The 14,489-nt window shown below is 45.5% G+C and overlaps 1 protein-coding gene across 2 annotated transcripts in view; it reads right to left on the bottom strand.

Annotated features, from left to right (window-relative positions):
• Tcerg1l (transcription elongation regulator 1 like) overlaps positions 1-13,152 on the bottom strand; it is a 202,346-nt gene extending 189,194 nt beyond the window's left edge. The window contains exons 1-3 of one of the 2 annotated variants that reach the window (XM_012951464.2): positions 12,814-13,152; positions 10,770-10,916; positions 9,614-9,794 (exon numbers count right to left, since the gene is read on the bottom strand). In XM_012951464.2, coding sequence (XP_012806918.2) covers positions 9,614-9,794; positions 10,770-10,916; positions 12,814-13,152 — 667 coding nt within the window. Of the gene's footprint in view, positions 1-9,613; positions 9,795-10,769; positions 10,917-11,336; positions 11,451-12,813 lie in introns of those variants that run through there. The other variant, XM_045136690.1, reaches the window with a different exon arrangement.
• Between the last annotated feature and the right edge of the window lie 1,337 nt (positions 13,153-14,489).

Here is a 14,489-nt window from a genome sequence, read left to right as displayed (position 1 = left end):
CCCAAACTCATCAAAATGACAAGAAGAGAAAGTCAAGTTCCTAGCACTGGATGAGTCATCTCTATCACACCTGCCAGTGCCCAGGGAGCACTGCAGAGGAGGTGGCAGAAAAATGTGAGTGCTGCTCTCACTGCTAGCTAGAGAACCTCTATGAAGATGGCACTAGAGCCTGAGGAGGCTCAAAACACATCCAAGCTGAAAACCAAAGGTGTTGAGAGATAAACATAAAAGGATATTCTAAGGAGCACTCCAAGGCTCAGGAAGCATTGTGAATAGGTGGCAGAAAGAATGTAAGAGTCATAGAGTGAAAAGGAGTGCTTTGGGGAACTGTCCTCCCAACACAAACAAACTAGTGCATTCGACACCACAGTGATCACCAATACCCCACAGAGGAGAACCAGTGCAGTGGAGATAGGAGAGAGGGGACACATGAGGATGACCTGATGGGAATACGACCAAGATAGAGTATATTAATATATTAAAGTTCTCAATAAATACAGTTTAACAGTTCTCCAGCTTAAGAATTTTTATTCTATTGAAAGTGCTTTGAGATGCCAGGGGATGTGAGACATTTTCCTCAAAGACATAGTCACCAATAAGTCACCAGTGCTTCAGTAAATACCCTTGCCCATGCTCCTATAAACAGCCCTAACCAAAATGGCTGGGTCACTGCAAACAAAAACAAACGTGAAAGTAGAAGGTCTAGCTGGGAAGAGAAAAGGAATTAGTAAGAGCAGAACAAGAGAGAATCATGAGGATGAATATGATCCAAATACATTGTCTACATGTATAAAATATCATGATGAGACCCATTACTATGTATAACACATATATATGCTAATCAAAATATGTTTTTAAGTATGATTTGGAAAAGCCAGAGTTGTTTTGTTTTGTCTTGTTTTTTGTTTTTCTGAGGTAGGGTCTCACTCTAGCCCAGACTGACCTTGAATTCACTATGTAGTCTCAGGGTGGCCTTGAACTCATGGCAATCCTCTTACCTCTGCCTCCCGAGTGCTGGGATTAAAGGCATGAGTCACCATGCCTGGCAGAAGAGCCACAGATTTTAAGTTGGATAAATTCAAACTTGTTTCCTCAATTTCTGTATGGTTCATGCTTTGGGTCTCTTATCTAATCTATGAACCCTTTGCACAAACAAATGTTACAACATTTTTCTACCGTGTTTTCTTTCAGAAGTCCTAGAGTTCCTAATTTTATAATTAGACTTTTTAAAAAAAATCTATTATGCTTAGGTCCTCCTAAACCATTTCTTGCAAAGATAGTCTGTATTGAGGCACTTTTGTCAGAAGTCTTTTGAATTCTACTCTGGATGGCACCTTCTTTTCTGTTGGTCCTTACTCTTGCATGTTCCCCAGTCCACAAAAGTGCCCTCCCTGGGCACTTTTTTTTGGGCCAGGGGCGCTAAGGGCTCTCAGGAGCAAGCCCCAAGTTGTTCTGGGATTTCATTTAAGGTAGATGCACTTGGAGAGAAATATCTTAACTAGGTGAGGGTGAGTCATCCAGCGATAAAACTATTTGTATCCATTTATTGGTATCTTTTTTAATCACTCTCATCAGTACTTTACAATATTCAGGGTAGAGATATTTTGTGAAGTTAATCATCAGGTATTTCAGGTTTTGTTATTCAGTTGAATTTGCACATTGATTGGCCTTGTGCCCTGCAACCTAGTGCTTCCAGCAGACTTTCTGAGATGGTCTGAATGGACAGAGTGTCTGTGGGCATGCAGTTTTGTTTATTCCTTCTTCATCAGTAATCCCTCTTCCTCATTTCTTTCATTCTTTTCTTTTTGCTTTGGTGCAATGTCTGTGGCTTCCAGCACAACTTTCTATGGAATTCTGCCTCTTCTCCACCTTAGAGGAAAACCTCCTACTATCAGTATAAAATACGGTGTTAGCTAAAGCTTTTTCATGTAAATCCTTTGTCAATTTGGGGCTATTGAATGCCTGGTTTACAGGAGCTTTTCTTTTATAATCTGAATAGATGTTGAGTCTGACAAATACGTATTTTTTTTTCAGACATCTTACTTTGTAGCACAGACCTCAAGATCCTCCTGCTTCATCCTTCAGGGTCCTGGGATTATAGGTGTGAGCCACCATGCCTGGTTTAGTGAATTCTTTAAACCAACTGAATTGTTCCTGTTGTTTTTCTTCTTTTTATAAATTCCATCCACCCGTTGGTTTTTTAATGCTGAGTGAACACTGCATTCGGGGGTGTGGGGGGAAGACCCTTGGTCTCTGTGTTCCCACTTGCATATCTAGCAGGATGAGCCTGCTCTTTGGAGCATGTCAGAATCTGTGCCCGTGAAGCATAGTGACTGTCACTGTTTCCCTGTGGTGACAATGTTGTTTTCATTTCACAGGAAGGCGGGTCTCGGAAAAAGGAGTTTTGGGATAATGTTACTGCTTCTTTTGTCGTAACAAGTTCTGGAAAAAGTTGTATATTATATCTTCCTGAAATATTTGGTAGAATTTACCAGTAAAACTATCTGGTCCTAGGATTTTTCCTGTTAGAAGAAGCTTATACAACATTGGAAGACCAGGCAATGGCGTCTATGTCTAATGGACACAGTGCTATTCCGGCTTCCATTTCTTCTCTGCCAGCACCGGCAGCTTGACTCTTACAAATGCTCACCCATTTAGTTAAGGTGGTTGTGTGGCTGCCAAGAAGTAGTGAATGATATTTTCTCACCGTGCTGGGAACAAGAGCCAGAGTAATGTCTGTTTTCATTCTCATGTTGGTCATTGGTGTTCTCCTGTTTTTATTACTCTCTATAACCAGAAAACTGAATTCTAACGTGCCTGGCCAGCTAGTGACACTCCACCTGGCTCTCTTTTGAGCCATTTGAATGGCTCATCTTTCCCTCACTCTCTTCTTGTATCTGCTTTTGGGTTGAGTATTCATTATGATTCCATTCTTATCCCCACAATTGTTTTATTATTTATGAGCTTGTCGCTTCACAATTTCAAGTGCTTGTTCTATGTTTCACTATATATAATATTCATGTCTTCACATAAATAAATATGCAAATATAAACATAGAAGCGTATCTTTAATTTATCAGAATTCACTCAAATATCACCATATATCATAGAGTGGAATAGCCTTATGATTTTGATCCCTTGAGAAAGCCTTGGCATGAGTTTTAGTTTGCATATGTAATAATGCTATGAACACATGTCTGTCACTGTTCATTTCTCCTTATACAGTCAGTTATTCTAAGGGCAGTTGACAGTGAGGACAATGACTCTTATCATTTCTACCACTTATTTTCACATCTCGAGATGTTTCTGATGTCATATGATTTTTTCCTGATAAGCTTTCTTATGATTTCTTGAACTGATAGTCTCCAGACAATGGGTTCTTTTCAGCTTTAGTTTGTTTGGGGAAATATTTCACCATAGGTTTTGACAGTCTTTGATTGGTTTAATTTGTGGATAGAGATCTTCATCTTAGCACTTTGAACATATCACTTCACTGTCTTCTGCTAGTACATGTCATGACAATAAAGCTCCTGAGATTTTAATCTTTGTCCATGTCTGTGGAAGGTGTCTTTCTCTGTCTCCAGGATTTTCTTTAAGTCTTTAAATACTGAATTGGAATGTGACTCGTCAGCATTCCCTTCAGATTGTTGTCAGTTTTGCTCACTTTCACTCGGGTTGGCTGAGCTTCTTGGGCCTACAGTTTGACAACAGTGATTATTTTTGTATCACCTTTCATCATTATCTCCTCAAATACTTTTTCTGCCATGTTTTCTCTTCTTCATCTGGGACTTTAATCAAACATATGTTAACCATCTGATAGTATCTCACAGCTCTAAAGAAGCATACTCCCTATTTCTACATGTTTTCTCTGCAATTATACTTTTAGCAATCTCTCTTGGTCTATCTTTAAATGTTTTCTTTGCTGTATCACATTACTCATAAGCAGATGTCAAATCATGTTTCATGTCTGATAGTCCTTCCTTCATATTTGAAAGACTTACTTCTATTTCTATACCTCTGAGAAATTCTTCACCTGTTCCTTCCTGTGGCCTCCTTTCCATTAGGTCATTTAATAGACCAATCAGAATTCAGAATTGTGTTAATGTCTCAATCTGAGTGTTCCAAGGTATACATCTCTGTTTCTGTTGATTGTTTTGTATTTTCACAAAATTTTTTTTTTGGTTTGGTTTCTGTATCTTGTAATGTTCTTATCAAATGCTAGACATTATAAGCAGAAGAGTAGAACATGCCAAGCAGAAGGCTTCCTCCTGAGATAGGTGGTCACCCCTCTTCTTTAATCAGCTGCTAGCCAGTGAGGCTGGAGGAGTATATTTGGATTGAAGCTGGCCTTGGTGTAATGTTTTATGCTGGTTGCCATAGGCTTTAAGTGCCTTTAAGAGTGAATTTTCCTTAGGGTGAGTTCTGCGGTGCCTGGCAACCTGTCTCATTACCTGTGCCCTAGCTCAGGTCATCCTATGATCCCACAGCACAGATGGGTCTCTTGCTTTTTCAGTGGGGGCAGGTGCTGTGCTGCCGGGTGAACAAGGTTTGTTCCGCTGTTTGGGGAGATTATGGAATCTTTAGGAGGTAGAGCTTGTTGGAGGAAGTAGGTCACTAAAGGTTGGCCTTGAAGCTTGATAGCCCAGCTCAGCTTCCGGATCTGCCGTGACGTAAGGCAGCGAGAAAGCCTGGCTGCACATTGTGGCTCAGGAGCTCCCCCTGGCATGGCTTCCCTGTGTGATGGACTGTATCTTCTCAGACTGTAAGCCATGGTAAACTCTTCTACCCTTAAGCTGCTTTCTCTCTGGCACTCAGTCACCACAAGAGAAGTAAGTAATTCAATTCTCACCAACAAGCTACAGCCAGGCCTCGGTAAGCAGAAGCTAGGTCTTGACTTACCGTGCTTAATACTTCTGCTTCCCATTTGATTTTAGAAGGTCAGATAACTATGAATTTGTGGTTTGCTTTCAATTTTACACATGCCTCACCTCCTCAGAGTAATGTCTCCTTTCCAGCATCTCAGTGTTATACACTCAAGAATGTTCATTGTGTCTTCTCCCTGAATTCATTATGGGTTCTTCTTGGCAGTGATTTCAATAGGCACTTTTCAAATACACCTTGCACTCTTTTCTCATGCCTTTAGATAATGTTTCTACAGTGGCTGCTCCCGTCTTGATTTAATCTTTTCCTGTCTTTCTGTGGTTGTTCATTTATTTATTTATTTTTCCATGTTAAAGAAAACCAAAAAGGTGCTTTACTCCTAAGGGTTACTGGGTTGTGTGATAGCTTTCTCCTGCAACTCTGAGATCAAAAGACTCTGCATGGAGCCGACTGCTCTCTACTGCCCACCTGGGCTTCGGTCTTCTCCCCCATCTCTTGCTCTTATCTTTGAACTTGGAGTAGTACAGCCAGTGTTGGGGCTGTGGTGGTCTGTGTTTCCCTAGTGTGGAGTTAGTGGAATCAGGCTCTTTGATCTCAGGCTGAAGGACAGTGCCACACTCTCTTACACCAACCTCCAAAGGCACTGTTTATTTTGTGTGTCTCTGCTGGACAGAAATGAGCTAATAGGCTTCTCCTGCTGCTTGATACTCTGAGCCTCAGCAATGTTATTTCCAAATAGTGTCCTAATGTCCTTCCACCCACTTCCCTAGGAGGAGTAGGGACTCACATGCTGTGGAGAAGAGGGACACGGATGGGTGACTGGCATGGAGGAGATTCCCTGGAAGGTGGTCTCCTCCTGCCTGTTATGCTCTGAATCAGCTGCTGAGAGCTAGAAATGAACATGCCCTGGATTGCTTCTCAGTCAGCCCATTAACGCCATCATTAGGAACAATTTCCTTAAAAGCCACCTAATTATTATCACACCCCTTGGTGTCCATAGCTACAATGGAGAGTCTATGCACCCTAAGTTGCTGGCAGTGAGAAGACATCAACATCCTAACCCTCCTCATCATCCAGGAGTGAATTCCCAGAGGATCCCTAGATCCATGTGAGCAGAAAGATGATGCAAAATCCTACAATAGAAACCTAGGACACCTGTGGTAAAAAGAGCCTGGGCCCAGGTCCCTGCTGCCCCACCGAGCCCCAACCCTCACAGTGACCAAGCCTTGCTCAGAAACAGGTGATATGTCATACATTTCTCATATGCTTGTGTCTATTCCTTGCATCCTACTCTCTTTCATGCTCTGAGGTAGTTCCCCTCACAGGCCTTCCCCCTGGGGCTTCCACCATCATCTGCAACACTACCGCATGGTTCTATTGTTACCTGTTATCACTAACTTCCCACAAGATTGAGAACTTCAACAGAGATGCTGTGGGATGGATGTTGTGAAGCCCTGACCCGAGGTGATGGTATCAGAAGATGAGATCATGAGTGGTGCCTTATGATGAGATAATATTTCTACAGAAAGTGCTCCAGAGAGTTGCCTGGCCCTTTCAGACTACTAAGGACACAGCAAGAACAGGGTAGCCTTCTGCAGACCAGGAAAAGCAGCCCTCCTCAGACCTCAACCTGTGCACCCTGGTCTTTCATTTCAGCCTCTCTCACACTAGGGAAGGTAAGCCACCCAGCCTGGGTTCCATCTGTTGTGGTTATTATTACTGTTGCTGTTATTATCACTATTATAGCCTGGGCTGAGATGGCTGAGCCTTGAGTTCCTCTACATGCAACCCTGCCACAGATGGTGAGTGAAGAGCAGTAGACCAGCACCAATCAGAGCCCTCTTAAGGCATCTTCTAGCTCTGAGCAGAACGGTGACAACCCCATCATCCTCACAGAGGGTTAGTTCATGTAGCAGTGAAGTGTGGGCTGGAGAGAGGGCTTAGTGGTTAAAGCACTTGCTTGTGCCTACGGAGCCAGGTTCAACTCTCCAGGTCCCACGTAAGCCAGACAGACAAGGTAAAGCAAGTTCAAGGTCACACATGCATACAAGGTGGCACATGCTCTGGAGTTCAGTTGCAGTGGCTCTCTCACTCTCACCCTCATAAAAGAAATTACAAAACAAGAGAAGTGCAGTTCTACTTAACAAACTTCAAATGGCTTTCCAAGCTCATCCAGAGTGTGCCAACAGGACCTAGGCATCCCTGAGCCCTGACGTTGACTCTTAACCAACAACAAGCAAGAGTGGTATGATCCTGATCTAAACCTCAGAAGCCACTGCCCAGGTCTACATCCATAGGACCTTGGGCAGGCCAACGAACAGCATGCTCACTCACTCAAATATGTCACTTGTGTTCATGGTATAAACGCCCATTGTACCTAAAACATCAATGCATGCTTAAATAGTAAAGAATGTTACATAAAATTACTATCTATCAAAAAAAAACTGAGGTTATCTCACTCATCTTGTTTAAAATGAGATCTTTGAGCTCAATTTTCCAGTTTCCTAGAAAGAATTAATATGTTTCCTTGATTAATTTAAAGGAAATCAATAAGATATATCTGACTCTAAAGCCACTTATTTCTGAGTATAAAACTTGATAGCCAGATTGAGCCATATAATAGATAAATCACATGTACCACAGTATACTAATATATTTCATCATATCCTTAAGTGTATATAGTTAAACTTATACACTTAGGTAATACTGATAGACAAATAAATTAAATACAGTATATGAAGGTATCCATTTTAAGATATGAAATATAATAGCAATATTAAGAACATCTGAAAGCATACATGGCAATTTTTAATATAGTTGTAATTTCTGGTTAGTTATGGTTGAAATGGAATATTTTAAGTTTTACTTACTTGGAAACTACACTACCATCCTTGCTCACCTCCCAAACTTTCAGTTAATTAAACAATTAGTAACACATAAGTAACCCCTTAGTTCTTTAAACTAAGCAATCCACTCTTTTCTAAAGTAACTATTTTTTAAGAATCCAAAAGATCACATTTTTTGTGAAGCAACTCAGAAATTCCCATCTCAAGACAAATGCACTGACAGTCAATTGCCTTTGAGGACAGGGACATTTATTCCCAGAGACAAGTCAGACTTTAAGTATGGTCATTATCTGAGGTCCATAAGTCAAAACAGAGACAAAAGAAAAAAAAGAAAAATCACAATATAGAAGAAGCAAGGCTCTGACATATGGCAGATAAGGTTGGAATGAATGATTATTATAACATTGATTTTATTTTTAAGACAGTTTACTTAATTTTATCCCTTAAAGTATATTAGTCAAAAAGTCAAAATTATTGAATATGACTTGAATAGACTATTACAAATTTGCTACACTATGTAACAGAGTAATCTACCCATGTGACAGAAAACCCATGAGAAGTCAGCCAGTTTCCCCCACAAACATGAGGGCATTCACTGTACGACTTTCCTGAGAGGGAGAGGCACGCTGGGCATGCCGGCATCATAACCAGGGAAAAACAAACGTGTACTCGTTGGCTTTGTCAAAACAGGTAATCTTAAAATCTAAACCTGCTGGTTATTTTGATGATTTTTCCACTGCATCAGGGAAGTAAAATATTTTTTCACACCCAGAGAGTCATCAGAAGTCACAGCACCCTAATATGGGGTGTGCCCTCGAGTCATCTTCCACCATCATGAAAGTCCACAGGAAACGCAAGTGTCTTAGCACGCAAATACTCGCACGTGTGGCATGCAACAGATCACAATCGGCCATGTACAAGTACAGCGACCAGAGGCAATTCAGCCAAGAACCACTCTAACCCGTGAGAAATACACTACTGCCTTCCTATTCCGAACTTACAACTAAACAACAATCATAGCAAATTGTAACAAGTATGCGGGCAAACATAGGAAAGTGACTCCAACTCCTAACCCAGCACTGAGCTTTCCACAGCAGCATCTTCTTATTACTAAATGTTAGAAACACACATTCAGACGAGCTTGGTAGGTAGGAAATTACAGGGAGATAATGCAATTCTGAAGTCATAAAATATTCCGTAATAGAAGGGGCTGCAAGACAATTTTGGCACTGGCAACATTTGCTTTGATAATGTGATCATACGTTAAGGTGATTTAAAAAATCAATTTAAAAATTCATAAGATGATTTTATTCTCCTGTTATGATACAGGTTTATTACACAATCTTTCATTCAGGGATTGTTTCAAGGGAGTCTGTTCCAGGACAAATGTTCTTTCAGGTCACTAGACTCCAAAGATAGAACAAAATCCATCTTCCAAACAGCATGTTTTCAAGCCCATCTCCACTATCACCCCCATGTGAAGGCAAAATTTATGGAAACTATACGTGCACCTGTGCCCTGCAGATCAGCCAGCACCCTTGCATGCACCCACCCCAGCAAGTGACAGGATTAACAAGTGGACTGATCATTTGGTGCTCTTGTTAAAAACTAGTATCAGAAAATACAGTTCAGTTCTAAACATAGAACATTGCAAATATGATTCTCTGTGAATTCCTCAGCCATCTCCTCCTCTGAAAAATAGAGCTACAGAGTAAAAACAACAGCTACTCAAGACTCAATATTTTTCAAAAGAGAATCACATCGCAATATGAATTGTAGAAGAATTTGTAAGAGAACTGTGTCACTGAAATGGCATATAGGTTTCATATTGACGTATGGCTAATACAAATACAAAAGGCACACTGTCACTGTTATTAGGACACTGACCTGATATCGGCTGAGGTGCAAATATCACAGCAGGGAGAGGCCTGGAGATGGGAGCTGGCCTGCACAGAGACAGAGCTACTTGGTTGGCCAGAAAGTGAGGCTTTTCAGGCTCATGGAATAGTCTTGAATCTTCAGGGTATATCAATGTTGAGTCCAGAGCAAAAGAGTTATTAAAAAAGATCTGTCCAAAACAATGCAAAGCATAGCATTCAATGCAAAGAACATAATGGGAGACACAAACAAATGCTGTCTTGTCATTTTCTGGGCATCCCACCACTGAGAATTCTCTACAAATGTGGTTTTAAGGCTTAAAGGAAAGGGAGCTCCCATCAGAACCCTCTAGCATAAAGTTTCCATCTGGAGACTGGGGTGGTCTTGAACTATGGGCCTGGCCATTTCTGCCTAGCAGACAAGGTGGAAAACTGAAGACACAGCCACTGAGGTCCCCACAGTGTCTGCTATAGATCACTCTTTCTCCCCATTCAACTAAGCAAAAGTCACTCAGTAAGCTGCACTGCAGACATCCAAACCAACCATCAGAAAGACCGAAAAATGAAAGCAGGAATAACAAGAAACATTCACTTCGATATTTAAAACTTGCACTATATAATATTTAAGGTAGCTTCTGATCAATAGTTACATATATTAAAATTAAAAGAAAATTTAAAGTAGGGTCTGATTCAGACACTGGAAATTTTTCTATAGAATCTAAGTATTGGAAATTTTTCTTTTTAATTTTTTTACTGACAATTTCCATAATTATAGACAATAAATCATGTTTTTTCTCTCCCGTCACTTTCTCCTTCACAACTTCACTCTCCATCATAACCCCTCCCACTCTCAATTAGTGTCTCTTTAATTCTGATACCATCATCTTTTCCTCCTACTATGAGGGTCTTGTGTAGGTACTGCCATGCACTGCGAGGTCAGTATTGAAATTTTTTTTGTACAGAATCTAAGTATTCTAAACTATATCAAAATGACCCCCATCTGCTGATGTCCTTCAACAGGTCAGTCCAATTCTGAAATGACTTCTGTCTGCACCCAAATGGTCAGTCTATTGCAATTGGAAAACAGCAGGTATTTTTGCTAATAAGGTAATATCCAACAGCATATCAAAGGTCTACATAGCCACTTAAATCTTGTGGACTTTTACCTTGCAATTAGGTATCCTTCTATCCATCCAACTTTTCCCAACAGGAGGTGGCAGGGTAGAAGGGCAGACAGGTGGAAAAATGGGCACCAACTCCACAGCTGAGGAGGGGGCCAGTCCTATGGATGGGGAATAGCCACCAAACAGCCACTGTGACATGAGAGAAAGGGTGGGGGGGGGAGAGAGGCTCATTAGTCTAAGTCCGTCGACTCTACTTTGTCCCAAAAGATGCTGGAGTAACTGCTCTGATAAAGGAATTTGAAAATGTACAGATTTGGTGATGGTTTAAATAAATCCTTAATTCCCACTCAAGGAAGACTTTGGGCATTTATTAATTAAGGAAAATCTTCAAGATTTTCACATCTGGACCACCATAAAGCACCAATAACACTGCTTTCTTCAGCGTTGAGAAGGAGCCCCTGAGCAGAAGACCGTGAGGCAGGCAAACAACAGGGCTCTTCCCTGGGCTAATGGAAACCACGACAGAAAGGAAACGCGTTCCTTCCATCAGAAGGCAGATAACTGTGTTCTGTGGATTCCACCTAAGCTGTGTGCATTCACCACACTCACCATTTTAAAACACTTAAGTAACCTTTCCAAAATGAAAATAGCTGAGGAGTTGAGATTGAAACTTCTCAGGGTTCATCAATACAAAGAGATTCGAGAGAAAAAATTTAAGGACCCATTGGCTGGCAATGCCGGTGCAGAATAGGACAGTAGACAGAGGAAAGAACGGGCGATGAGCGCATGGCTTCTCCTGGTGAGAAACGGAGCCCCAGCCAGGGGACCGGGAGGGAGTCAATGGTTTGGAAGGCTTCATTAGCTATTGTTTTAAAATCGCAGTGTATTTCTTGTTTTCCTGATAGGTGACAATAGCTTTATAATTCTAAATATCATTATTTAGAACGTGAAGTAGCAGTAAATATTGAAAAGATGACCACTAAGTTTTTCTGAATTTTTCTTTTTAAATTTATACAGGATAAAAATGCAATTTTCTATACATGGAGGGAAAGGGGGCTAGCACCATGACATTATGAGCCCCTAGTGGCAGCAGTCCGAAATGACAGCCCTCCAAAACGTGGCAAAAGCTACATTCGTTTATCCTACAAAGCTCAATCGGATGGCATCACACTTCAAAATAAGATGCCCACCACCGCATGTGCAATGCTTCTCTGAGTCTAAAGGGCTGTTTAGGAAGAGTTTAAGGACGTCTTCTGGAAGGCCCACGAGACAATACTGGAATTAAAAGGTATATTTTAACATAGCACTCATTAGAATATGCTAATGAGGGCAGTCCTCGGAATGAAATACATGTTCTCCCCTGCTTTCAAACGCATCTGCATCGTTAGCACACAACGCAGTCTTGCGGAAGCCAGACACGGCTGCCCCGTCGCGCCATCAATCACCGGCGCGGTCACTCTGGCTTTCTGGTGGCACTTGACACGCCAAACTCCTGTAAAGTGGGACGTGCGGCGGCCTCCGCGGGCCAGCGCCGGTGGCTTTCTCAGCGGGTAGGCACAGGCAGGCCTTCCAGAATTCTCCTCAGCATTGGCCTGAATCTATCAGACGGACGGGGGAGCGGATCAGAATCAGAAATAGCGATCGATTCCCGGCTTGCTTTTCAAGTCAGGCGGAGACTGTGAAAGTCTGAACTTGGAGGCGACGTGGGCCCGGGCGGGCGCGAGGAGGCTGCGCTCGGCTCGGCTCGGCTCGGCTCGGCTCCGCTCCGCTCCGCTCCAGCACCGCGCGCTGGACAGCGCCCGGGCCGGGAAAGTTGGGTGCTGCTGTCCGGCTCGGGCCTGGGGTGCGGGGCCTCAGCCCGTCCAGTTCAGAGCCGGGGAAGAGATAACACAAAAATCTCCGCAGGCTGAGCCGGACGTCGAAGCATGAACTTTCTAGCCGAGGCGCGGCTGTCAGGCTGCGTGCGGGGTTGGGGGTGGGGGGGCGAGGACCACGGGAAGGAGGAAGCATGAACCCGAGGGCCGGAGCCGCGCCCGGGGACCGAAGGGCCTGGATTCCCGAGCCTGAGCGGAGTCGGGGCCGTTACCTGTCCGTGGAGCGGGGGCTGGTGGTGAACGGCGGCGGGCTCCGGCGCCGAGGGCAGCGGCAGCAGCGGCAGCAGCGGCTCGCCCGGGCCCGGCCAGCCCGGCGGCCGCGGGAGCAGAGGGGCCGCGGCAGGCGGCGCGGAGGCGAGGAGCATGGGCGGGGGCGCGACCCCGGGGCCGAGCCGGAGCAGCGCCGCCGAGCCGGGCACCATCCAAAGCCAGGGCGGCGGCGGCGGGTCCGCATTCATCGGCCAGAGGAGAGGCTGCTGCCGCGGCCGGGACTGCCGGGGCTGCTGCTGCAGCTGCCGCCGCCGCCGCGGGAACCTGGCGCCCGCCAGCATCCTACATCCCCGCGCGAGCGGCGGCGGGGGCGGCGGGCGCCCGAGGTGCGGGCCGGCGGCGGCGCGGGCTGCGAGCGAACTCACTTGGAGGCGAGGCGCGGCGCGGCGCGGCCGCTCGCTCCGCCCCCGGCCCGCGCCGGAGCCCCTCCTCCCGCCCGCGCCCTCCCGCCTTCCCGCCCCGCTCCCCGCCCCGCCCCGCTGAGGACCCGGCGAGCTCCGGCGGTGCCGCCTCGCCCGGCTCTCTCGGACGGCGCGTACGGCCAGATAGGAGGCCCGCCGACCCGGCCCGGATTCCAGGCTCGAGATGCCGCCGCGAGCCGCGGAGGAGGCGGCGGCGCCGGAGCCGGGCACGTCCCGCCGCCCGCGCGGAGCCCGGCGCGCCACGCGCTCTACCTGGGCTCACGTGAGCGTCGGGCGGCCGTCCCGCGGGCCACGCTGGGCTGCAGATGCCGCTGCCAGGTGGGCGCCCGACTCCATTGGGCACGGGTCGATGTCTCTCTGACAATTCTCCAAACATTTCCCTCCGCCCCTGGGTCCCCTCCACCTTGCGTCCCGGCTCTCAAGTCCTGCACCCCAGGTGTCTGCTTCCTACCGCGCCTTCTGGTGCCTCTGCCGTGGCTCAGCGGCCCCCAACCCCTGCCTCGCTCTAGTGCAACCTACCAGGCAGGTGGCCTGGGGCCTTTGCACAAGAAGGCCCCTTGCTCGGAGGGTGAACTTGGGCTTAATTCCGCCACGCACAGGACTGTGTCATTCCATGCCTCGTCAACACGGGGCCGCCGCCGCTGCTGCACCCCGAGATGTCTGGGGACCAGGACAGAGCCTTCCTCCAAAGAACCTCTCCACATCTGGAGCTCACACAACCCGCGGAAGAGTGGAGTTGGGCTCCGCACTTGGTCACACGCAGTGGCCGCCAGGCGGCGATCCTTCCAGCCGCTGGTCTACCCTCGCTTGCAAAGGACAAGGCCGGTGTCTTCCTTCTGATTCTCTGACATCAGCCCACAGAGTCTGTCAACTCTGAGCTCTCGTCTAGCCTTGGGCAGTTCGTGTCAAGAACCGAATAGAGACTTTCACGTGCTAAGGAACCTTAAACGAAAGACCCAGAGCTGCTTGGAGCACTTGCAGGGATTCCGGAAACCAAGTAGCAGGCAGTGTTTTGAGAAGCTGCCTAACTTGGGTTGGGAGCTGTCCCCCGCCCACACCCTAGAGACACACCTGGGTACTGCATCCAGCATTTGCATCACTCACACTCCTGATATAAACTGAAGCACCCAAGTACTTTCAATTTGCTTCTAGAGTTGTTTCCTCTTTCTACTGATTTGCTTAATTTCCTCCTGGCC

The sequence above is a fragment of the Jaculus jaculus genome, chromosome 1 (assembly GCF_020740685.1).
Source record: "Jaculus jaculus isolate mJacJac1 chromosome 1, mJacJac1.mat.Y.cur, whole genome shotgun sequence".
NCBI lineage: Eukaryota > Metazoa > Chordata > Mammalia > Rodentia > Dipodidae > Jaculus > Jaculus jaculus.
This window is presented reverse-complemented; position numbering and strand designations above follow the sequence as displayed.